The following is a 26,245-nucleotide window of genomic DNA, read 5'->3' as shown; positions in this document are numbered from 1 at the left end:
GTGTGGTTGTGATTTGCATTTCTCTAATGGCTAGTGATATTGAGCACCTTTTCATGTCTTTATTGGCAATTTACATACCTTCCTGGGAGAAATGTCTATTCAAGTCTTTTGCCCATTTGAAAAAATTGGGTCATTTGGTTTTTTATTGTTGAGTTGTAAGACTTTTTAAAATATATATTCATATACAAGTCCCTCATCAGATTAAAAATTTTTTCTCCTTTATTGTGGGTTGTCTTTTCATTCTCTTGATGGTATCATTTGCAGCAAAAGGTTTTCAATTTTGATACAGTCCAATGATTCTATTTTTTTCTTTTGTTGCTTGTCTACTCAATGTTTTGAACTCCTCTCCTCTAATTCTCTCTTAAACTTGCTCCAGCCAGGCTTTTGCCCTTACCACTCCACCAAAATTGTTCTTGGTAAGGTCATCTGTGACCTCCATGATGTGAATCCAATGGTCAAGACTCAGTCTTCATTCTTATATGACAGAGTTCTTACCTCCTCCTTGATATACTGTGCTTTGTCCACTAGGCTTCCAGGACACTATACTCACCTGGTTTTCTCCTGCCTCACTCACTGGCTGCTCCTTTCAGTCTCCTTTGCTGGTTCGTCCACATCTCTCTGCCCTCTACACATTGGAGTGCACCAGGATTTGGGCCTTAAATTTCTTTCCCTTCTCTACTTTTACTCTATTCGTGTTTTCATTCAGCCTCATGGCTTTAAATATCACCCATATGCTGATAATTCCCTAACTTAAATCTCTGGCCCAAACCTCTCTGCCTAAAATATTCTTCCCCCAGATATCTACATTACTCACTATCTGCTATGGTCTGAATTGTGTCTGCCCCTCCTCCGCCCCCATTCATATTGAAGTCTTAACCCCCAATATAACTATTAGGGGCCTTAATGAAGGTAATTAAGGGTGAATGAGGTCATGAAGGTGGGCCCTGATCTAATAGGATTAATGTCCATTCTTTCTTTCCTTCTTTCTTTCTTTCTTTCCTTCCTTCCTTTCTTTCTTTCCTTTCTTCCTTCCTTCCTCCGTCCCTCCCTCCCTCTCTCTCTATCCATGTGGACACCGAGGAAAGGTCATGTGCACACAGAACAAGAAGGCTACCATCTGCAAGCCAGGAAGAGCTCTCATCAGAACTGGACTATGCTGACTCCCTGATCTCTGATTTCCAGCCCCTAGAACTCTGAGAAAATAAATAAATGCTATTTAAGCCACCCAGCTGTGGTATTTTGTTATGTCAGCCTGAATTGACTAATGCACTATACTTTCTTCAGGTTTTTGCTCAGATGTCTCCTTGCTCATTGAGAAGGGAATATTGTCCTATTTAAAGTTGCAATCGTGCCTAACCATGGCATTCTCTTTCCCCTTTTCATGTTTTATTTTTCTCCAATGAATCATCTGACATATTATACCTATATTTTAATTATTTTCTAGTTGTCTGCCTCCCATCGCTAAAATGTAAGTTTTTAAGGGTAGAGACTTTTATCCACTTTGTTCACTTCTGTTTCCCTAAAATAGTGGTAGGCAAATAGTAGGCTTTTAAAAAATATATGAATGTATGATTGCCATTGTAGTTTGAGAATATATAATGAAATTGGATATATTAAATTGGGATATGATGAAATTGACTACTTCTGTGAAAGTTAAAATTCAGGCCTTCATATTACTTCTTAGGAACTGTTAACTAATAGCTTTGTTAGCTTTATCAGTTAACAAAATCCCTTCCCTCATGACTATTGCAATTAAAGACTCTCAGTGAGCAAGCCACAACTGGAGCTGAGATAGTCTTTTTATCAACATCATGTAAACAGAGCCCAGTCCTAGAACATTGTGTTTTATGTTCCATTAAACATCATGTATACATTGGTGGCTTCTCTGACTTTGTTGGGAGATCCTCTAAAGCTGTGTGGTCCATTGCTGGCATTACTGTGCCTCTCCTTTTTGGCTAGATATGATCTAAATGAAAATGTTTGAACCAGCTTAAATGTTATCTTTGTCTTTTTTTTTTTTTTTTAAATCAGGACCTGTGTTTCATGCTGGTCATTATATTTTGGCAAAGTTAAGATAGATTTGTTTTTATTATTGCTTTATGGAAATTCTTTGTATATGGGATGAGAAGGTCATCAACAGTCAGAAAGATCACCAATGAAAGATATGACCTCATTATTTTGATGATAGAACTCTATATGGATACATTTGTATGAATAAGTTATTCGTATAACTAATAGTAGCCATTGAATTAGAAACTGTAAGTAACAGGAGAAGATTAGCTGATTCAGCTCTTAGTCATCCCTAAATCAACTGATACTCTTGCTAGTTTTAATTAGTGTGTATACTTATTATATAATTTGTATAAGCAGCATTGGTTGAAAGCAGGACTGATCATGTTTGATATATTCTAGCACAACATGATACTTTAGATGTACTTTTTACCCCGAGAATGACATTAACAGTTCTCTTATAAGTTTCCACAGTAACATAAAATAAAAACTAATTTTAAAAGTATCTGCTGACTTATGACACCATAATAATGGTATTTACACCCATAGCCATTTATGAGTATTATTGTAAATACCATATAGTTTAGAGGCATTTTGCTCTGGGCTTTACTACTCCGTGTATCATGAATCATCCAACTCCTCTGGACTCACTTGGACTTTTTAGTATTTTGAATGGCAATCTCTTTCAAGGGAGCCCTTCTAATTGCAGAACCTGCACATAGTATTCTTGATTTACTGGCTCAGCATGAACATGAATTGCTCAGTCTATGGATCTACATGTCTTATGGAATGTGTATTTCCTGTGTTTTCCATCTGTCAAATTGAAACAGCATTTGGACCAGAAGATAGTATTATCCTACTCAGAGAGACAGAAAATTTGGTTTGGTCAAGGGGAATTATTAGAAGCCTTTTTTTTTTAAATTCAGTATAACTGATGATTCCAGAACAAAGCAAAGAATCCTCCAAACTGCGATATTGAGTGAGATGGCATACCTACAAGTCTTGAATATTATCATGGGAAGTCCATCTTCAGTTATTCCACAGATTGATCATTTCTCTTAATTTATCACTTAGTAGCATTTATAGAACACCTTTGTGGTGGGCACTTACAAATGCTGGAAATATAGAAGCTATAAGCTAAGATCCTTGCCCTCATGAAGCTCACAGACTGCCAACTGTGTAATAATGCTACAGTAGAGGCACATAAATGTTTTGATCCTATGTAAAGGATGATTTTTTGGAAAGACACCACTATAGTAAGTTTTAGGGATACAAAATGCTGGGAACAAACTATCCTTGGGTTTAGGATTCTTTATTTTGTTTGTTACTAGATATTTACTAAAAGATATTTGAACATCTCCTGAATGCTGGGATTTGTAGTTGACGAAAAAGTAGATGTGGTCTCTGCCCCAATGAGGGAGATAGACAGACATTAAACAAATATGGAATTAGGTATTTTCAATGCTAATGAGAGGATATCAAGGTGTTTTGCAAGGCTTCAGGGAACTTAGATAGGAGGAAAGCCATTAAGCATACTGTATGTTATCTATAGTTATAACAAGTAATTTCCAAAATTAGAAGCTTAAGACAAGAATAAACACTTATCATCCCATACGGTTTCTAAGGGGCAGGAGTTCAGGAGTGTCTAAGTAGTGTGGCTCAGCGACTTTCATGAGTTTATAGTCAAAATGTCAGTCAGGACTGCAGTCATCTGAGACTTAAATGAGGAAGGAAGGTCCAATTCCAGGTGGCTCATTCATATGGCTGTGAGCAGGAGGCCTCAGTTCCTTGCCCCATGGATCACTCCATAGTGTTGCTTGTCTTCAAGACATAGCAGCTAGTTTCCCCAAAGAGGGTGATTCAAGAAATGGTAAGGCAGAAGCCACAAGTCTTTTATGACTTGCCTCAGAAGTCATACTACACCTTTATTTCCACACTATCCTATTGGTTATAGAGGTCATCCCTATTCAGTATGGGAAAGGGCATGAATACCAGGAGTTAAGGACCATTGAAGGCCAATTTGAAGCTGATTACTACATATATGAATCTCCAAATGCAAGCTGCTGAAATCAAACTCAGAAGAGCCCAATGTAGCCATTTTATAAACAGTCTCTGTTCATATTACTAGGGTGAGGTCATATTCAACTGCATGTCAGTAAAGGATTAGCATGATCCTGTTTCCTGCTTAATTGGGAGCCCCATCCCTTCTAACCTTTCTTCCCCACTTTCTTCCAGAAATGTTTATAGAGTACCTACAATCATTAGAAGCTCAGTTTTGCTGATCTCAGGTTCAGAGAGATATAAAGACAGAATATTTACCCTCAAGGTGTTCATGTTCTGGTGGAGGTAAACTTAGGGTACAAATGTGATAATAGAGGCATAAACAATTAGGTTGGAAAAGAAATATCTAAGTAGAATGCAGGTCAAAAACCATATATCATGGGCCTAATCTAGCCTACTGCCTATTTTTGTAAGTAAAATTTTGTTGCAGTACAGCCATTTCCATTTGTCTATTGTCTACGTTTGCTTTTGCACTACAACAGTAGAACTGAGTCATTGGGACAGAGACCTTACGAAGCATTCTCTTTGCTCTTAGCCTGTAAAGCTTAAAATATTTACTATATGACTCTTTATAGAAAACATTTGCCAACACGAGGTCAAAGAATTTAGAGGCTGCTTCCCAAAGAGGTGATATTTGAGATGAGACTTAGGGGAGCTATAGAAGTTTTTCTGCTGAAGGGAGCAGCATGACATAAGGTATGAAGGGATATGTCATATTATATTGGACAGAAGTCTTTATTGGAGCAAGATTATACTAGTTTAACCCCACTCTCAATCACTGCAGCTTACAAATGTAGGAATGGGGAAGGAATAAGGCACTAATAGGAACATATAAGACACAACATCAAAGTGGCACCATAGCTCTTGGCTAATAGCTGCACATCCCCCTCCTCCTATGTGAAGATCTGAAGCAAAGCTTTTAATAGTGAATTATTGGCCTTTGTTAACTTTTAGTTAAACTGAGTTTTGACCACAACTGAATTTTGGCCCCAACTTTGATGCAGGAGAGAGTCTGCAAAAAGGAGAACTCCTGAAATTCCAACCCTGTTTACCCCAACGAAGATGAGATGTTTCACATCTTCTAGGGAAATGCATTAGGTACACAGACAGTGAAGTGACAGACAAAACTGTAAATCTGAACATCTGAAGGAAAAAAAGTCATTGAAAAGCACCCAAGGATGGAGTTGGCCAGAGACTCATAGAATGGTATAGCTAACTGGGTAGAACAGTTTGGGCAGGAACTCTAATGTGGTAGATACAGATATATAGATAACCGATTACAGCATAAAACTAACCTAAAGTAGAAATGGAAATGGAAGAAAGATCATGAATGGAGGCACACTAAAATTGGTGCTTGTCACAATTAAAGAGAAAAAAGGAAGAAAAACTAAAGAATTAAAGACTTCAAAAGTTGCTATAAATACTACTTACAACAGCCAAGACATGGAAACAATCTAAATGTCCACTGACAGATGACTGTTTAAAGAAGTTGTGGTATACATATACACAATGAAATATTACTCAGCCATTAAAAGGATAAAATAATGCCATTTGCAGCAACATGGATGGACCTGGAGATAGTCATTCTAAGTGAGGTAAGCAAGAAAGAGAAAGAAAAATACCACATGATATCGCTTATACATGGAATCTAAAAAAAAAAAGACACAAATGAATTTATTTACAAAACAGAAACAGACTCACAGAGAACAAACTTATGGTTACCAGGGGGTAAAAGGGGTGGGAAGGGATAAGTTGGGAGTTTGAAATTTGCAGATACTAACTACTGTATATAAAATAAACAACTAGTTTGTAATGTATAGCACAGGGAACTATATTCAGTACCTTGTAGTAACCTATAATGAAAATGAATATGAAAACAAATATATGTATGTATATGTATGACTGAAGCATTATGCTGTACACCAGAAATTGACACAACATTCTAAACTGAATATACTTCAATAAAAAAAAAGAATGAAAAAAAGTTGCTGTAAATATTAAGAACTCAGAAAAGCACAATTCTCATTGTCATTTATTCATTAGGGAACTATGCCACTAACTGACTGACAGAGTTTATAAATGGCTCCTATGACTCAAGCCATTTCATATCATCACGGAAGAACTTGTCCCCTTTAAGAAAGGTTGACCCTTCTATATATCTTCTAATAACAGGTGTTTTGGGAAATTGCCTAAGATATTCTCTTACTGAACTACTCCTGTACTTGTTCTCACAAAAGTCTCAACTCTGTATTATACCAATTCAACATTTGCCTTTATACTCTGAAGGGGGTGTTCATATCCCTAATTGCCTAATATTTGGCTATTTGGCTTTCATCAGGTGGCTTTAGATCTGCTCTTATGGAACCCAATCCCAGCCTTTAAGCCAGTTGGCCTTTGGTTCCAGCTGGGCTAGTCCAAGTCACGCCTGACCCCTCCCTCAGAAGCAGATTCTAGCAACTGGGAAGAACCACTTCTACTTTATATTCTAATAATAATTGCTGATTAGAGACACAGCTGGTTGGTTATATTTATTACCAGTAGGTCTATGGTCAAATTGGCCACAGTTACCTTGCTGAATACATGCTGAATACTGTCTTACTACCTCTCAGCAATAGTGTAAGGATGACAACTTGACTTAATAGAAAGGATGCAGACTTTGAGAGCAGATTTCTAGGTCTGGGTACCAGAGGGAGGGAAGTGGGTGGCGGTGGGGAGATGGACACCCCCAGGGGCACCATTTATCCAGGGGCACCCAGATTCCCTCTTCCTCCTTTTCCTCAGCACACAGGAACTTGAAGGATCATTCTCGTCTGACCTCAGCCACTCTAGAGCAAGCTGGACTAGATGTGCCTGTGAATGAGCTTTGACCATGCAGTTGAGGTGAAATCCCTAAGAGAGGGCAAAGCAACAATATAAAGGAACACAAATCCCTGGGAAAGGAACCCCACAGCCTGCTATTCAGCATCTTCCAGATTGTTATTTGAGAAATAAACTTCTGTTTTCTATTAAAAAAAAAAGAAAAAAGATTGCAGACTCTTGATTCAGGGCTGGATTTGAATATCAGCTCTTACACTGAACACTCCTGTGACCCTGGTTAAGTCACTTAATGTCTATTAGCTCCAGTTTTCTATAAATGTAAAGTAAGGTTGTTATATATGTCACAGCACCATTCTAAGTGTAGCAAAGAAAATACGTGCACCTGGCATGTAGTAGACACTCAATTGTTAATGATAGCTGTTACATTTCTAAAATTGAATACACTAGTTTTAACTTAAAACTACAACTCAGGCCTTTTCCCTATCGTTTAAAAAAACAAAACAAAACAAAACATTGTATTTGGAAGATTCCCTGTAATCTCTAAGAAGATCTTTAAATCCTACCAGGTTTCTAAGTTATTGGGGTTTTCTTTATGCCCATATTGGACAGAATAATGGTTTGAAATCAGGAGGAACTAAAAAGAATAGAAAAATAGAGAACTTTTGATGGAAAAAAAATCCTACCTGGATGAACTGTGTTAGCAGAAAAGTACTAGTATAACTCAGTTTTCTACAGAAGGTAATTTATCCAACAATTTAGGGCATCTGTAGGGGAATTGAGGATTCTGGAGCAAGTGAAAAGGAACATTGAACTGCCTTTGAAGAACCAATACTACTCACTTCCCAGAAAATCTCTCAGATTCAAAACCTATTTGCTCTTACTTTACACACAATGCTAATAAACGTAGTTACCTGGTTTCCTAGGACACAGATTAGGAAGAGGACTGCTCAAGTCAGGCACCTAGGAAGTAGCAAGAGGTACTATCTAATAGCTTAACAAAGGAGGGGGGAAAGCTAGAAAGAAAATTGTTAAAAGTACATTAAAGAACACAAAAACAGACTAGCCTTGGATCATTTTGGGTAGAGCAAAGAGCCTAGCATATTTTTAATATTTCCTAAAGAGGCATTACTTTGCACTCTATTTCTCAATGCTAATAATGACCAAGAAAGGAAGAACATAAGTATATTTGCTATCCGTTTCAAGAAGGCAGGGATTAATTTTATTTAGAATAATATTTCATTAAAGGCAGGTTTTTAAACATCTTGTACTTAAAGGGATTAGTTTCATTATTTAGAAAACTAATTCAGACTTTTCACATTCTCCAAAGGTGTTAGATAAATGAAGCTTTTTAAAATTGTAATAGCAAAGTCAGAGTAAATACACACCTGTTTATGTTGACAGACCTTCTAAATGTATCTTTAGATCTGGTTGGTTGTTTTGACCCCCAAGCAAGAGAGAATAAATAATGCATTCCTATACTAACAATAAAAGTATAACAAGTTCCCACTGGGAAAAAAAGGTAGAAAATAGGAAAGGTACATAAAACACTTTGTTCTGAGTTCCCAGGGAATAAAGAATAATCATACGAACAAATCCACAATGTAAATTATTTATACTGCTAAATAATATGAACCTATGTAAATTAACAAATATTATACATAAAAACAATTTCCAAGCAATGTCTAAACATATAAGTTATTGTTTAAGAATTCAATGATGTCATGAAGTCCATTAATGATATTTTTCTCACCGTTTGGGAAACTTCTGTGGGTCTCAAAAGTTATTCATTGTTCAAGGATCAGAGTATGCTGAAGGCAGAAGTTTCTGCAAGGTTACCAGCCAGGAACACAAGATATCTGCCTCTCTCCTTGCAGTCAAAGACAAGGTCTTTCTTGCTTGCTTCACTCAGGGAGAGCAGGACTCTTCAAGACACACTGAGGGAATCAGCCAAACACATGACAGATCTGTTAGGACTGCAGTCTACCATTACATATCCCCTACTCCCTCTAGAGCAAAACCCCATAAGAGCTAGAGCCTTATCTACCTTATGTACAGCAGGGAGCTGGCATGTAGTAGTATCCAAACATTTCTTGACTGAATATGATAGAGTGGCAATGAAAGCTTCAGGTACCTGGAGGCTTAATTTGGAAAGCCTTTCCCAGGAATAAGGGCATGACTTGGGGATATACAAGCTGCTCAAGGAGTACAGGGCTGTGACAACAATCTGTAATGGAACTATACACCCCCAAATAAATGCAAGCAAGGTCCCAAATCCAGGCATGAACATCTAGGGAAAATGTTTTTGTTACTATGCTAGTTTTTCTTTGGGACTGATAATATATGTTTCATAACAAAAATTTGGCTTCGGGCAGCTTCGTTTATTAAAGAAGAACATCTTGATTTTGGAGAACAGAAAACCGTTTTCCTTGTTTTGCTGTTCAGTAGGGCAGAATGTTTAGACTGACTCTCTCTTTTTTTTTAATAGAAATAACTTAGCATGCCCAAATGTCTAAGTACACAACTGTTGTGTTGCTGGAAGTGGCAAGAGAAAACAATCCAGGTAGAGATGAACAGGGAAAGATGTTTAGGTTCCTTCTTCTGTGAAGAATCACGTAGGGAAATGAAAGTGAACTGAGGAGAGGAAGAGAAATGGGAGCTGAAGAAACAGTCAAGAACAGGAAGGGAGATTGCAAAATCATGCCCCCTTTGGCCCCAAGTGCATTTGCACTTGCCTCTTTCTCTGCCTTTTGGTAATTTGGAGGTGCCAGGCATGCATTGCCGCATGGCACACCCTCGACCTCTCCTGGTCACACTCTGTCATGAGTCACAACCTTGACTGCTGCGTAAACAGCAAAGAGCGGGGCTCTTGGGGAGGAAGACAGTGCTGACCCAGTGTCCACTACTTCAAGAAACGGGCATAAGGTGGCAGCACTGGTAGCGCCTGCAGGTGTTGCAGAGAGAAACTTGGCCAAGTGCCAGCTGTACTTGAGCTGCTAAGTCCCAGGGAAAAGATGGAAAAGGGGAGCTCTGTTAAAGACTTCCTTACTAGAGTCGTTAGTAATTGGAGGAAAAAGGCTTCTTCTCCCAGGGGAGCAGTGGCACCCAGGAGCTCCACTGGGAGGAGTGGGTGATAAGGTCACATTGCCTGGCACCGACACATCTGTTAAAAGAATAACTGCCACTTATAAGGAAGGAATAAGATAGATTGATGAACAACATGGTTGAACCTTGAAAATGTTGTAAGTGAAAGAAGCCAATCACAAAAGACACATATTGTACAATTCCACTTACGTGAAATGTCCCACATAGGCAAATCTAGAGAGACTGAATGTAGAATAGTGGTTGCCTAGGGCTTGGGGCTGGGGACACTGATGGAGAGGGTGACTGTTAAAGGGTACAGAGCTAATTTTTAGGGTGATGAAATGTTCTAAAATTGATTGTGGTGATGGTTGCACAACTCTGAACAAGCTAAAAACCATTGAATTGTGCACTTCAATGGGTAAATGGTAATTAAATCTCAATAAAGCTGTTACTTAAAAAAAAAAAGATGAACATTTAGTCAAAAATCAGAGAGGAGAGGTTATAACATGACTGCATTCTTAACCACTTTCTCCCTCCCTGGTCCTATGAATACAGATGGCTTCAATAGGGGTGAAAAGTGACCCTTTTCCTGGAATCATCCATCTCTAAGTCAGTGCATTTTAAACTTTAATTTGTAGGCAAATTAAATCACCTGAGGATCACCTGATCACCAGATCACCTGAGGATCTTGTCAAAATGCAGATTCTGTTTCAGGAGGTCTGAAGTGGGGCCTGAGATTGTGCATTTCTAAGAAGCTCTTAGGTGATCCTGAAACTGCTGGTCCTGGGATTACCTTTTGAATAGGGAGGCTCTAAGACACTCAATGAAGTTACATTTATTCTTTGATTGAGATTAGTATTATGTTGGCTCTGTACTGAAGCTAAAATGCCAATTAAGTATTTTTATTTCGACCTTATTTTGACTTGCTAGTACCACAACTATGTGATGCTTCTAACAACGGTTAATACCGGTATCTTGAAAAAGTACATTAATAAAATTATGGGATTTATTACTCATTTTTATTGAAAAGTTCAGAATTTGGAATCTATAAGAGAGCTGGGTTTGAATCCTGGCTCTATCATTTACCAGTGTCATGGCCTTGGATTATATGAGCTTCAATTTGTCTGTTTATAGAATGGAGATAATATCTATCTCAGTGGATTTTTGTGAGTGCTGGAGACTATATGGCACACACGTAATAGTCACTCATGAGATAACTACAATTATTGTCATCAAATTTGTGTGAGGAGGGAGTTTCACCCCACTTTCCTTCTCATATCTGCATCACTCCATATTTCTTATAAATATAAATCTTGACATTTTAGTTGTATGGGAGATATTCCTTTAAACTTATTTTTCTTCATCTGTTTGAAGAAGTCATTGTTTAGAGCTTTAGTAAAATCCACATGGAATATAAATTTTAATACATAGATACGTGCTTTTTTTTGTAGGAGGATTGGTTCTGATTCTAAAGGATTCAAGGTAAAAGTTCAGGATATTTAATAAGGAGTGTTGGTCTCATTCTCAAGTGTGAAGCTGAAATAATTCAACAACAATCATCTATACTTTTGTTGAAAAAAATTTCAAACTGAGTTACTTAATTTCACTTTAGGGCCTCTGTTGTTTTCCTTTTCTTTTACAGGTACAGCAGGCAAGTTCTCCTAATGCCTGGCCCTGAGGGAAGCCTGCAGAGAGGCAATTTGGGAAAGCCTGTTTTGGAACAGAGCTGTCCCTCAGTAGCTCCCCATGGAGGAGGGATTCCTGCTGCAAATGACATGACATCACAGGCACACAGCGTGGGCTGGAGTAAGGACTGCTGCTTCTTCCTTCCTGTGGTGCTCTGCCCTGAGAGGTCCGAGACTGCAGTATTAGGTGAGCACCCACATGCCTTGTTCCCTATGTTTAATTCTCTTCCCCTTGGGCTATTATCTGAATGCTGTAGAGTTGCAAAAGGCTGCCCAATGGATGTGTTTCCTTTCGTTTTTATATTCTTTTGACTTTTAGGCTGACTGTATCACCTTGATTTTCCTGGTTACTGGAAAAAAAATGTAGCAAATGCTAATTGTCATGGGCAAGTTCCTGGGACGCAGCATTAGTGAAATTCATTTCTTCCTTTTTGTTGAATTATTCTTTAAAAAAAAAAACACTTTTATAATTTAACCTCTTGCCAACACCTTTCTATCACTGTGTACTCAGCATTACCTATATGAAGGCCTAAGTAGTAGGGAGACGTAAGAATTTCTTTTCTTCTCTATTTGTTTTTTAAATTATAGAAGACTCTAAGGCTGTCAGCTGGTAAATGTTTAGAGTTTAAGGTAAACATCACTGCAACTTTTGTAAATAGAAAACTGGTTTTGGAGATGCCAAAAACAAATTAAAATTTTGTTTTATAGAGAATTCTGTTGAAGACATATTTTCAAATTTGTAAAAGGAAACAAGGGGTTCTATATTTTCAAAGTGGCTTTGAATATTTAGGATTTCTTCTGTTAACTGCTTTGTGTCACTGCTGCATGAGGGGCTGAGAAAGGCTGAACTGAAGACACCAGTCCCTTGAAAGGGGTAGCCCCATGTTCATGGAGTGAGGAAGTGCTAGCTGCTGGCCAGGGACTTCCCAGGTCACTAATTTTGAAACCCCCAAACACTGATCTTAAAGATCAGATTCTTGTCTTCAATAGCAAGGATCAAAAGGTTGGAAGGCTGTATCCTGTTTCCTCATCTAGCACCAGGACTCTGGTTGAGAGTTGCAATTAAGTGGACTCTAAGTCTGCTTGTTCTTTCCTTTCTCATCTGGCCAATTAGAGACATTATTTGATTTGGTGCATCTTAGCCATTCATTTTGTTGGACAGTTCTTTCTCTTGTTATAAGGACCAAAGGCCATTCTAAATCCAGAGTCAGCCAACGGGGTAAGACAAATATCTCATAATTCCACGCAGCTGCCTTAGGTGACCTGGGTTGCAATCTATGCAGGAATCTCTAGCATGAATGCTGTTATGTACAGGAGCTTGATCTTTGAGAGCAGCCACTGTGGCACAGATTGTGCCTTGTGGACATTTTTGTGCCATTTAGTCCAAGTACAGTTATCCATTATGTGAGCCTATATGTCACGGAAACAAAAAGAGAGCGAAAAGGAGGAGCAGGAGAAGAGAAGTTATCTTAATTCTCTTCCCCTCTAGGGGAAAAAAATGACTAAAATAACCTGAGTGTAAGAGCATTAGTAACATTAATAATAATATCTTTGATAATTAGGCCAGTGATCTCAAAGTGCTTTTTTTTTCCTTTGGTGCTGAACCCCAGGAAAAAGTGCTTTTTAAAAAAAAAATTGAAGTATAGTTGATTTACAATATTGTGTTAGTTTCTAGTGTACAGCATATTGACTCAGTTATACGTATATATATTCTTTATCATTATAGGTTATTACAAGATACTGAATATAGTTCCCTGTGCTAAACAGTAGGACCATGTTGTTTATTCATTTTATATACAGTAGTTAGTATCTGCAAATCCCAAACTCCTAGTTTATCCCTCCCCTGCTGCCCCTTTCCCCTTTGGTAACTGTAAGTTGTTTTCTATGTCTGTGAGTATGTTTCTGTTTTGTAAATAAGTTTATTTGTGCTTTTTTTTTTAGATTTCACATATAAGTGATATCATACAATATTTGTCTTCATCTGTCTGACTTACTTCACTTAGTATGATAATATGTAGGTCCTTCCATGTTGCTGCAAATGGCATTATTTCATTCTTTTTTATTGCTGAGTGGCATTCCATTATTTATTTATACACACATCTTCTCTATCCATTCATCTGTTCATCTATTGATGAATATTTAGGTTGCTTCCATGTCTTGGTTATTGTAAATAGTGCTGCTATGAATATTGAGGTGCATGTATCTTTTCAAATTTGAGTTTTCTCTGGATATATGCCAGGAGTGGGATTGCTGGATCATAGGTTAAGTCTATTTTTAGTTTTTTAAAGAATCTCCATACTGTTTTCCATAGTGGCTGCACCAAATTATATTCCCACCAATAGTGTAAGAAGGTTCCCTTTTCTCCACACCTCCAGCATTTATCATTTGTGGACTTTTTAATGATGGCCATTCTGATTGGTGTGAGGTGATACCTCAGTGTGGTTTTGATTTGCATTTCTCTGATAATTAGCAATACTGAACATCTTTTCATGTGCCTATTGGCCATCTGTATGTCTTTTTAGAGAAATGTCTGTTTTGGTCTTCTGCCCATTTTTGATTGGGTTGTTTGTTTTTTTGTTACAGAGTTGTATGAGCTGTTTGTATATTCTGGAAACTGAGCCCTTGTCAGTTCCATCTTTTGCAAATATTTTCTCCCACTCCCTAGGTTGTCTTTTTGTTTTGTTTATGGTTTCCCTCAAAGTTCTTTTAATATCCATTATTTTCTTTGTACTCACCAAAATCTCTTTAAGTTCCCATAGAATGGGAATTGCCAAGGCTTAAATTTTTCCATTTCTCTTTTCTCTTTATTCATCATATTTCTTGGAAAATGAGGGATCTTGACCTGATTCCTATAAGCTAGGAATTTATAAATTTTGAAGGAAAACGGCTTAAACTATTTTTGAGGTATGTCTTTCCTGTTAGATATCAACCTACACTCTACTTTATGGGAGATACAAAGGTAGTGTATATATGATGTTGTACAATACAGCAGGGTAATTGTCATAGAATCTTCCACTTACAGTAAACTGAATGAGAGGACTGACACCCAAAATCAAAAAGTAGAAACTTCTAGACTAGTTTCAAAGCACCACAAGATAGTCATTTGACTCATGAAACCTCTGCTCTGATGTTTCTGAGCATACAGAGCCCATATGATTAGATTTTGTGAGTCTATCTGAAATCTTGATCATTACAGTTTATAAATGGATTCAGCCATTTAGAAATCTGACTTAGAATGAAAGTCTGGACAATTGTCTCAAATGTTAAGATACTCTCAAGCTGTAGGCTCTTTGCCTTGAATACTAGGGAGGCCATCCTCCTTGAACTCGTCTTCTCTTTCCTCATCCTCTAACTCCAGTCAGTCCTAAGAACACTTGTAACAGAGTTTTCATTGTCTTTGTAGTACTTCATTCCTGTAAATTTCTTCTTCTCTGTGTTTCATATTTCATGTAGTTTGGAAAATGGCAGTATAGAATGTTTGGTATAACCAAACATGATGTCAGAGGTGCATGTATGCATGCATATGCGTGTTTGTGTGTGTGTGTGTTAGAGGTGAGGGAGAGACTGGGTCAGATAGCATAGTGTTTGTGATGGTAAAGAATTTACTAAACTAATTAATCTTCAATGAGCATATCAATTAGGATATAATCACTCACAGGCAGTCAAAGGTAATGTCAGTGAATGGTTATGGCTCAGCATGACTGCTCCTGTCTGCTATTACATTTAGTCCTAGCATTATTGCTACTGCAGGGCTCTCCTGTGAATTTTATTGTGGGACTTTAGAAATGTCTACTGCCAAGGATGGCATTAATAAGTATTCTAGGAGATAGTTTAAGGAAAGAAAAAGGTACTCAATGAAGCTTATAAATATGACTTTGAATTTATCTTATTAGCAATAGTCATACTATTAATTTCTAGTTGAAAGAATAACCTGCTCACAAGAGTTTTGAGCCTAAGTAGAAGATTCATTTTCATGGAAATTGGATCAGAACAGAATACGCAACTCAAGGATTGCTGAGTAAGGTCAGGTGCATAGAGTAAAATTGTTTCATCATGAACGGTAAGTATTCAAGGTAGAGTTTGTGTGTCCTTGGTCTACAATATCTGGTTAAGTTTATAAAATGGTTTCTGCCTAATCTCTCTGTAATAGTTGCAAATTGTGCTAATGATGGATTACTAAAAATCCTCAGTAGCCAATCAGGTTGTGACCACCTTACTTCTAAGCTTCTTCCTAGAGAATGTCTTATGAAGGCCATGTAGAACCTCAACTCTCCTATGATTCCATCCTGGAAACACTGGCTGCTAGTTAATTCATAAAAAGACAAAGAGCAGGCACAGAGTCAACTAGAATCCTTGTCTAAACTACTTTGAACTTCTAACTTTAGCTGGTCTAAAGGGGAAAAACATCAGCCATGAACTCCAGGTTTTGCTCGACAGAGTGTCCATATTTTAAGGTAACTGTGATTGATTGGGGGAAAAATACTTAAATGAGCTCTTGGACTTTGTTCTAAGGTCAAAAGGAACCACACATTAATGTTGTGATATTGTGTACTTTTTTTGTTTGGAGTTTATGGATGAGCTTCATTAATGAAAACACATCGTGATGGAGAGGAGTGCGGGTGTGTGTTTCAGTGCTATTTTTAAATGGCCTGTTGGATAGGCTTGATTCTGTGTGTTAAGTTATTTCTCCTTTGTCTCCTGTTCTCTCCCTCCGCAGCAAGACTGGAAGAACAACAACACACTCGTATTATCTTTGGAGGCCTAGGCCAATAAGAACCAACCTGCTAGTCCCTACCCTCCAGCCCCTCTGGTAGCTTCTGAATCTAGTTTCAATGTTGTTAAATTTCAGGACAGAAAGTGATAATTTGGAAAAGTGCCCAAATCTCACTGTAATTTTTCCTGGCAGCTTTCCCTTGGTGTCATTGGTAAGTTCTGCATTTCACTGGAGTAACATACCACTAGCATAGTACCTCACAGCTCACTCTTTTGTTTGGTCCACTTTTATCTTTGGAAGAAACATTTTCTGTAGGGATACATGGATTTAAACTCTATTAAAGCTAGTCAAAATGCTTTCCCTTAAGGGCTATTTACTTCCTGTCTTATGCCTAATGGGTTCCTTCGGGTTTTCTTTGATTCTTACATAAAAAGCCCGGGATCATCATGCTAGAGTATTCTCCTGGGGTGGCTGTGTTGCACACTTGCTGTTTTAGCCTCCTGTCCTGTTTCACAGGACTGCATGCCTCCCTCCCTCCGTTTTGTCAGTGCTCACTGTGTTTTTCCTTCTCTTTTTAACTCCCTTCTACAGAACTTGTATTAGAGCAAAAGACTCCATTCCGGATCCATTCCAGAGTTGCTATGAGAAACTTCCCCACTCTCTGACTCTTTTTCCTATCTCAGGAAAATGGCAGTGTAAGAAAGCTTTATGCAATCAGGGCTGAAAGAAATACCCACCTAGAATATTTGATTTTCCTTCTCTACTCTCAACTTTCAGAAATTTCCCTTACAATCATTTTACACGTGTAAATTTTCCTAGATTGGTTTTAAAGAATAAAGCAAAACAAAAGCAGCCTATATTGATTTAATATGGGAAGTCAAAGATAACAGACTTTTCCTATTTCTGAGCATTACCTTCAGTATTAAGATTGGTGACCTTATCTTTCCTTGGTAATGTTATCAGTGTTTAGCTCTCCAGCTCTAAAAACAGCTTTGTGTGATAAGGACCAAATACAAAATTAAGTGTCTCTTCTGATGGACTAAAGAGTGGTTTTCAAGTTTCTCTGCAAGTAGGTTTTCCATATTTGCACTATATATATATAAGTTCAAAGTAGTATGTATATATATATATGTGTGTGTGTGTGTGTATATATATATATATATATATATATATATATATATATATATGGAGAGGTAATTAGGTTTATTTAGTTATTCTTAGAGGAGGTACTGGGCATTGAACCCAGGACCTCATGCATGCTAAGCATGTGCTCTACCACTTGAGCTATACCCTCCCCCCTGCACTATTTTTGTATCAGTTGGTGAATACAGACCTTCAATGAGGCTCAGCAGAAATGTCCAAATTACTAATCTGTCCAGTGGTTATATAAAACTCCAGCCCAGGTTGGTTGGTTTGTTTTAAAAATATTGTTGATAGTTTTACTCCATCTTCTGCAAAATAGTCAGCAAGCTCACTGATGTAAAGTGGATAAGGAGAATGTACATATTAGAGTGTGAGAGAGCTGGTACCTTTTCCCTCCTGTTAGATTAACTCTGGGTGTTTGTTTTGTTTGAAGCCCACCACAAACCAGACAAGCTTGGACCTTCATTTTATTTTGTATTTCAGTTCTGGGGAAGGTGATTGTGAGGGCAATTCTTTTATATAGGTACAAAAAAAGCAAGCTGACTTACGCCTAATGCCTAAGGATATTTTTGCAGAGCTACTCTTCTGGTGAAAAAAAAAAAAGCCTTATTCAGAAATTAACACTTCTCAAAATGTATTCCTTACTATTCTGAAATAAATGTAAATTCCTTCAAATTGTTTATTTTAAAACTTTGAGATGAATGGGAAAAGCACCTAGACAAGCAGTTGGTGAGCGCCCACCATGCTGGATACCTCTGGGGTTGTTAGGTTCTAGCCTGGCACAGATTTACCAAGAGCTGAGCACCATTCGGACTCCATTCCATTTTTCTCTGTGGCGATCCAGTTCGTATCTTACAGCTCCCGCCTGGAAGCCGGTAATATAATGAATTGCCTTGACTCTCGCTTCAATCCACTTTCCTAGCTTAATATGCAGCCCAAAGTTTTGCAGCTCGCTGTCAGATGGTAGTGCTAGACTTTCACACTGCTCCCAAAGCCTCCGCTGGGGCTGTTCAGAACACGGAGTTACAAACTTTAAGAAACAGACAGCTCCAGACGAAAATCCACGCCAGGCTTTGAACTCTGCTTCTGGCTTCCGTCAACTGACATAGTTGCCCTTTTGCTCAAACTCGCAGCTCCGGTTCGCACTGAGGAGAGCTCCGCTGGGCGTCTGCTGCTTGCCGCGGCGGGGACGCGTGTGGGGCCACAACCTGGCGCTCCACTTAATTGAGAACCAAGGCAAACCTTCACTTGGGTCCCTGAACTTAAAACGTCTTCCTTCAAAAAGAGGGGAATGGAAGGACCTGAGCTCTACCTTTTGTTTGTTGAATTTTGTATTTTGGACACTTACGGAAAGCAAATTGGGAGGAAGGGCTGTCCTCCCTACAAACGTTTCCCTCTCTTAGCAAACCCTCCAGGCCTCAGTTCCACATTTTGCAGTTGACTGCATGAATTTTCATAGGTTGTTCCCTTACTCTCGGGCCCAATCCACACACACTGTTTAGCCGGATAAATGAGAGCACATCCTCTGCCATTTTCAGTCGGTTTGTCTCGGCCGCCCTGCCCCCCTCCTTGGCTGCGGCAGCCGCCAGACTTGATGCTGCGCGCATAAAACTCCGCCTGATCCTCCCGGCCCGAGATCCAGTCCACGTTTGCCAAGTACCATGTGGTCGGGGACGGCGATAAGAACTCTCTTGTGAGGGAGCGAGCGAGACTTTAGTCCGGTTTCCATGTCAACGATTCAGTCCATATTTGCCATCAGGCTTGTCGGTGGCAGAGGCGCTTTCGTGCGGGGAGCGCTGTCCTAGTCCTAGTTCTCCAATCTGCGCCGGGATTCCTGAGCTGCCTGGGTGTGGGGTTAAAAGGCAGGGGCCGTGGGGGAGAAAACTCCACCAAGGGGAGGACCCACAGCCCCAAACCCGGCTCTCGCAGCTCGGGCCAGCCACGTGCCCAGTCCTCCCCTCCCCCTCTTCCTGCTGCCATGGCCCCTAGGGAAAGCTGATGGGCCAGTTTCTAAGAAAGTTCCCGTCAACTCGGCAGTCCCTGGGATAGTGGTATGGGGCTCTAAAGGTAGGGGTGGAAGAGGACCCTAAAGAATTTGAGTTAAATAAATAAATAAATAAATATATAATATAAATATAATATATGTATATATTTAAGTGAGAAAGGAGAAATCCCACATTACTTCCTCCAACCCAGGTGAATAGATTTTTGTGCACTTTATTGTTAGGTAAAAATGGTGGCTGTTTTCAAAACAGCGTGCCCACGTGTCAGAAAGGGATTTGGCACTTTCCAAATTTCACAGCCCTTGAAGAAAGGGGATGAGGGCTTCCTCTGGAGACAAATTCTGGCTTCCAGATTTTCACTGGGCTCCAGGTTTCTCATTACACTCCAGCTCTGAGGAAAATGGCAGGGTAATTGCATGTAAAAAATTCCTCATTTGCGTGCAGGACTCAGGACTGTTTGCCAGCTCAGAGGCAGTTGATTAAATAGCCAAGCTCCATTTATGAGGCAGCCTATAATTTGGTTTCTAGGACCTAATGCACCGGGAGAGTTGCTGCCCCTGAAGACTGTTAGTGAAAGGAGGGCACTGGTCCATTCCAGTCAGTTAGATCCTTGTAGGCTGGTTTGGTTCTTGGCTTGGAGAGAAGAAAACAAAACAAAACAAAACACCATTCTTAGAGTAATAGGAAGGTTTTGCTTTTTTTGTGTAAGATGCTTTTAGGTCTCCTTGGAAGTAGGAATAAGTTTCAGGTTTTTGGAATTATTCACAGTGACCAGTGGCATGGTCAAATCTCTGGGGGCCTGTAGAATCTGGAAGTTCTAAGATAATGGTTCTGTGGCCATGAAGTCTCCACTTACAAAGTCTGAGAGGAAAAAAGGCCCTGGTGTCTAGTGACTAGCTGGCCTAGCCTCTCCTAAGGCAGCTGTAGGCTTGGTGAAGAGCTGAAATCCCCTCTGGCTTTTGTAGCTTGTCATGTTAGAGCATTCCAAGTCAGCCAGAGGATGAGAAGGCTGCTGCTGGGATTTGGTGGGGCTTGTGGATTGGAGTTTTCTGTGTATGCTTCCAACTTAGTCAGCATCTCTTAGAATGTAATGGTAAATTTTGAAGAATCTTTACAGTGGAGGATAGAAAACAAATTTGGGTTGCATGTTTTGTTTTGTTTTGTTTTTTTGAGTGACGTGCTACACTGCGCCTTTTCTCTAAGGAGAAAATGTTTCCTTCCATTTGGCCATCCTTGTTCTGCAGTGATTCCTTTCTTTGAACACTCAGGTTCCTCCAGTCCCTGGAGCCTCTTCTGTGGTCAGTTTACAGTCTTCTAAGTACTATCTTTGGAGACTGGGGCTCTTGGTCATGGTGAGCAAAGGTGGGGATTGTGCATTCCTGCTAGAAGGCTGTCATATGCCCTCAAAGTAGCTTCAGTGGTGACCATTTTAAGTCAGTGTTGAGATAACCAGCTTTGATCTCAAACCTATTCTGATATTTTGATCCCATTGGTGGATATGGCACAACTTAACCATTTTTCTTTTTTAATGCTAAGTAGACAGGGGTATTTTGGGGGACTCTGCCACTTTTCAAAGCCACCCTCCTCTGCCCTCAGACTTTAAGTGACAGGGCAGTCCCCTACACTTTGTCTTAAAATTCTGTAAAATGGGGAGAGTGGACCTCATGCCCCCAGGGCCTGTTGAGCACCAGCTAATGAGGTCAGGGAAGTGGGAAAACAAAGTCTGAAACAATGATCTGTCATCCCTTGTAGCTTACAAAGGGGATAAAATGTAAGGCTCAGTTGAGTCCTTAGAGCGCGTTTGTAAAAGGCTTTGAAGAAGAAAAGTGCTGTAGCGGTGCTAAGTAGCAGCCAAGAGACCAGGCCCGCTGCCAGGGGTGTCAGGCCTGGGCCGTGGCGGCCGCGGTCTCGGGCTCAGGCCAATTTTGCAGCCGCGAGTAAAGTTCACGCTGCCCTCTCCCTTCGGAGCCGCCTGAAGGGGACCGACCCGGAGAGGAACGCTGGGAGGGAGGCGGCGCAGGATCCGGAGAGGCGGGAGCTCCGGGCCAGGTTTTCCCCGAAGCCTTCGGCGGTGGCGCTGCCGAGCGAAAGCGGCAGAGGGCCTGCCGCCGCCGCGGCTCGTTCTCTCCCCTCCTCCTTTGTGAGGGGAAGGGAGCGAGTCCGTTCCACGGCCTGCGCCCGCTCCGCGCTCCGTTCCGGGTTTGCCAGGCGGCCGCGACGGCGCTGGGTAAAATGGCAGTGCTGAGCCTCGTGTCGGAGTGAGGGGGACTCGGAGGAGAGTGGGGCGCTCTAGCCGCTCAGTCCGGCCGCCCGCCCGCTCGCCCGCCCGCTGCCGCGCAGCAGCCTCTGCCCGCGCCGCGGCCGGGGAGGGGAGGCAGGGCGCCCAGCCCGGCCCACGCTCCGACTCTGCCTCCCGGCGCCCGGGCAGCTACCGCGCGCCCTCCAGCCCGCCCGTCCCGGGTCCCCCTCCCCCCCCGCTCCCTCCCTCCCTCCCCGCCCCCTCCCCCTCGCCTCCCTCCCTCCCTCCTCCTTTCTCCGGCAGCAGAAAGCGGAGAGTCACAGCGGGGCCAGGCCCTGGGGAGCGGAGCCTCCACCGCCCCCCTCATTCCCAGGCAAGGGCTTGGGGGGAATGAGCCGGGAGAGCCGGGTCCCGAGCCTACTGAGCCGGGAGCAGCTGAGCCGCCGGCGCCTCGGCCGCCGCCGCCTCCTCCTCCTCCGCCGCCGCCAGCCCGGAGCCTGAGCCGGCGGGGCGGGGGGGAGAGGAGCGAGCGAGCGAGCGAGCGCAGCGCAGCAGCGGAGCCCCGCGAGGCCCGCCCGGGCGGGTGGGGAGGGCAGCCCGGGGGACTCGGCCCCGGGGCGGGGTGGGAGGGGGGAAGAAGACGAAGACAGGGCCGGGTCTCTCCGCGGACGAGACAGCGGGGATCATGGCCGCGCAGGTCGCCCCCGCCGCCGCCAGCAGCCTGGGCAATCCGCCGCCGCCGCCCTCGGAGCTGAAGAAAGCGGAGCAGCAGCAGCAGCGGGAGGAGGCGGGGGGCGAGGCGGCGGCAGCAGCAGCCGAGCGCGGGGAAATGAAGGCAGCCGCCGGGCAGGAAAGCGAGGGCCCCGCCGTGGGGCCGCCGCAACCGCTGGGAAAGGAGCTGCAGGACGGGGCCGAAAGCAATGGGGGTGGCGGCGGCGGAGCCGGCGGCGGCGGGCCCGGCGCGGAGCCGGACCTGAAGAACTCGAACGGGAACGCGGGCCCTAGGCCCGCCCTGAACAATAACCTCACGGAGCCGCCCGGCGGCGGCGGTGGCGGCAGCAGCGATGGGGTGGGGGCGCCTCCTCACTCAGCCGCGGCCGCCTTGCCGCCCCCAGCCTACGGCTTCGGGCAACCCTACGGCCGGAGCCCGTCTGCCGTCGCCGCCGCGGCGGCCGCCGTCTTCCACCAACAACATGGCGGACAACAAAGCCCTGGCCTGGCAGCGCTGCAGAGCGGCGGCGGCGGGGGCCTGGAGCCCTACGCGGGGCCCCAGCAGAACTCGCACGACCACGGCTTCCCCAACCACCAGTACAACTCCTACTACCCCAACCGCAGCGCCTACCCCCCGCCCCCCCAGGCCTACGCGCTGAGCTCCCCGAGAGGTGGCACTCCGGGCTCCGGCGCGGCGGCGGCGGCCGCCGGCTCCAAGCCGCCTCCCTCCTCCAGCGCCTCCGCCTCCTCGTCGTCTTCGTCCTTTGCTCAGCAGCGCTTCGGGGCCATGGGGGGAGGCGGCCCCTCAGCGGCCGGAGGGGGAACCCCCCAGCCCACCGCCACCCCCACCCTCAACCAACTGCTCACGTCGCCCAGCTCGGCCCGGGGCTACCAGGGTTACCCCGGGGGCGACTACGGAGGCGGGCCCCAGGACGGGGGCGCCGGCAAGGGCCCGGCGGACATGGCCTCGCAGTGCTGGGGGGCTGCTGCTGCGGCGGCGGCGGCGGCGGCAGCCGCCTCGGGAGGGGCCCAACAAAGGAGCCACCACGCGCCCATGAGCCCCGGGAGCAGCGGCGGCGGGGGGCAGCCGCTCGCCCGGACCCCGCAGGTACATGGCTGAGTGGGGAGGGGGCTGGGGCGAGCGGGATCCTGGGAGTGGGTGGCGGCTACGGGGAGCAGGCTACACCCGTGGGCTACCCCCAGTCTGGGGCCCCCACTTCTGGGGAGCTGCCATTGTCTGGCTCTTCTCTCTTAAAATGGCTGCCTGTCTGCCTTCCTCTCTTTCCCTCCTTCAGCCTTTGTGTGGGGCTTTCCCTGAGGTGTCTGCTCCCCTTCTCCCTCTCCCCTGGTCCCTTCTAGCTCCGGGGGTCTTCAAGGGGGTGCAGGGCAGAGTGTGTGGGAAAGGGCCTGGCCCGAGGTGAGGGGGTGCTGGGGGGTCAGGTTAGGGGTGTAGGCATTGTTAAGAGCTTGGGAGTTGAGTGAACAATTCTTTGCTCACCTGCCGCTCCTCTCTACCCCCTTACCTTCCTCTAGGCCGTCCCCCATCTGTGCTTTCAAGAAGGGGCCCCTCGGGCTCGGGGGGACCTCGAGGGAGGGCAGGGGCCTGCTTGGGGGCGGCTAGAGGCCGGCTGCCGTTCACCCAGGCCAGCCCGGGCCGTCTCCTGTCTCTGTCTCCGTCGGCCTAGTGGCCTGGGCTTCTCCCTGGAAGTGCTGGTAAACAGCTGAGTGATTGGAGTAGTAAGTGCAGATTGCTTTGGTTTGGGATTTGAATTATGGAGGTAAAATCCTTCTGTCAAAGCCAGGAGACAGTTGGTCTTAGGTTGACATCCTATCTGTGATCTGATTGGCTCCCCATCTCCTGCTCTTGGCCATTTATAATTGCCTCTGATGTAATGGTACAACAATCCTGATGAGCTCATAAACTTTTACACTCTGCTTTTCTGCCAGTGATAACCCAAACCATCGCTGCCACTATCTGCCTTTTATTCCAGAGCTGAAATTGACTGTGACCTTGAGAAGGGAGGTTTAAGCAGCAATACTGTATCAGCAGGAGCAGAGCCCCAGACAGGCTGCCCTTGTTACATTGTGCCCGAAACAAAAGAGGAGGCAGTGGCATTTTGCTTGTACCTTGGATTTATTTTGCTTGTTATGTTTTATGCAGCCTGAAATAGATTCTGTGTTGTCAGAACACTAGCTGAGTTTTTCTCTACAATGGGTTTGCTGTTTGTTTTGGTTTTGTGACTTTCCTGGTGGTATAAATGACTTCTTTGATGGCTCTGAAGATGCATTTGTCTTAATTTTGACCCTATTCGCTTTGCAGAATTGAAATTATTTTACTGAGCTTTTTATTGAGTGGCAAATGTGGAATCTTTGTGGGAGGGGGTAGGAAAAAACTTTCTGCGAACTGGAAGCTTTCTGAGAATTTCATATTCAAGCATTTCGTTTTAAGGAAGGCTGGCCTCATTCTTTGTTTACATGTTGAATCTTGTTAACTTTCTTTTGTTAATTTAACTTTCGGAGAGCAGCTCAATTTAAAGGGAAGCTGACATCTTTTGTGATCTTGAGAGTGACTATCTCCTAAAGGCTTGGTTTGGTGATATTTATCATTTGTTCCTGGAATATCTAAAAGGCTAATTTTCTATTTTGTCATCAGTCATTTTAGAGCTTTGGAATAGAGGTCGATGAGTTTTTTTTTTCTTGTGTTTTAAAATTCCATTTATTTCTATCGCCCAAGATAATAAAGATAGGATCACAATGATACTTAAGATGTGCTTAGAAATTACAATTTTTGGTACATTTTTATGCATTCTATTTCATTTATTTTGCGTTTCTTCCCTCTGCATCATGTTCTGTTCTCAGTGCTTTGGTCAGGAATATAGGTATTCTGTAGGGTCATCTATCATTTCAAAAAAGGGAAAAACTCCCTTCATGACCTCCCCCTTCCCAGCAGTACCTAGTTGTACCTTTGTACTGTGAGATTTTGTTCACTTCAGTGGCCTAATTGTGTTCCTTCCGCATCCTAGAACTGCTTTCCTACTCTTCTATTGAGCTGGGAGTTTTGAAAATAGTTGTGTCAGATGGCAGGTTTAGAGCTCTGTGCCTTGACTTCATGTCTTCCATGATGTTCTACAACTGGGCAGGAAATAGGGGAATTTTAAATTGGATTTCTAGTGTCTGGAGGATAAATTTTGTCTTAGAAGACAGAACATTCCCTTGTCTCTGGGTCACTCTGTAGTTTATATCTCTTTACTTTCATTCTTTCTCCCTTTTTTCGGAGGAAGGAGAGGAGGTTGAGAAATTTACCTTTCTTAAACTATTAGAAGAAATAATTTGGGGTAAGTCAAGCCTCATTTAAAAACAAAAAATAATTTGAATTCTTCTGGCTTGGGGTATTCAGGCTTTTTTTTTTTGATAAAACCAATTTTTGCCTTAACAATTTCTGTTTTTCATTCATTAAACAAGTATTTGAGCACTTTCTATGTACTAAGTACTATGCTCTGTGCTGGGTAAATAATAGGAAAATACAGTCCCTGTTTAGAAGCTTGTCTGTGCTGCCTTTGAGTGAATTTTCTGATTCTTTTTTTAACATTACCAGACCTGGCACTTCACACAACATAGATTCCTGTTTGACTTCAGTTCAGTTGCATACTCCCCTGAGACCCAGAGCATGGGCTGGTGAGCATTTACTTGTAGAAGAGACAGTACAGCTTCCAGTTTTGTGGCCTGTTTCAAGTGTGTCATCCAGGTGAGGGTTGTAGGTGGATAGATTTTGTTCTGAATT

General features: G+C 42.8%; 1 protein-coding gene across 2 annotated transcripts in view; it reads left to right on the top strand.

Moving 5' to 3' along the window:
• The first annotated feature begins 22,040 nt into the window (after nucleotides 1-22,040).
• The window catches only part of ARID1A (AT-rich interaction domain 1A), a 66,747-nt gene continuing 62,542 nt past the window's right edge, over nucleotides 22,041-26,245 (top strand). The window contains exon 1 of one of the 2 annotated variants that reach the window (XM_006196825.3): nucleotides 22,041-23,572. In XM_006196825.3, coding sequence (XP_006196887.2) covers nucleotides 22,439-23,572 — 1,134 coding nt within the window. In that variant the 5' untranslated portion in view covers nucleotides 22,041-22,438. The remainder of the gene's footprint in view (nucleotides 23,573-26,245) is intronic. The other variant, XM_015240216.3, reaches the window with a different exon arrangement.

The sequence above is a fragment of the Vicugna pacos genome, chromosome 13, assembly GCF_048564905.1.
Source record: "Vicugna pacos chromosome 13, VicPac4, whole genome shotgun sequence".
Classification (NCBI taxonomy): Eukaryota; Metazoa; Chordata; class Mammalia; order Artiodactyla; family Camelidae; genus Vicugna; species Vicugna pacos.
This window is presented reverse-complemented; position numbering and strand designations above follow the sequence as displayed.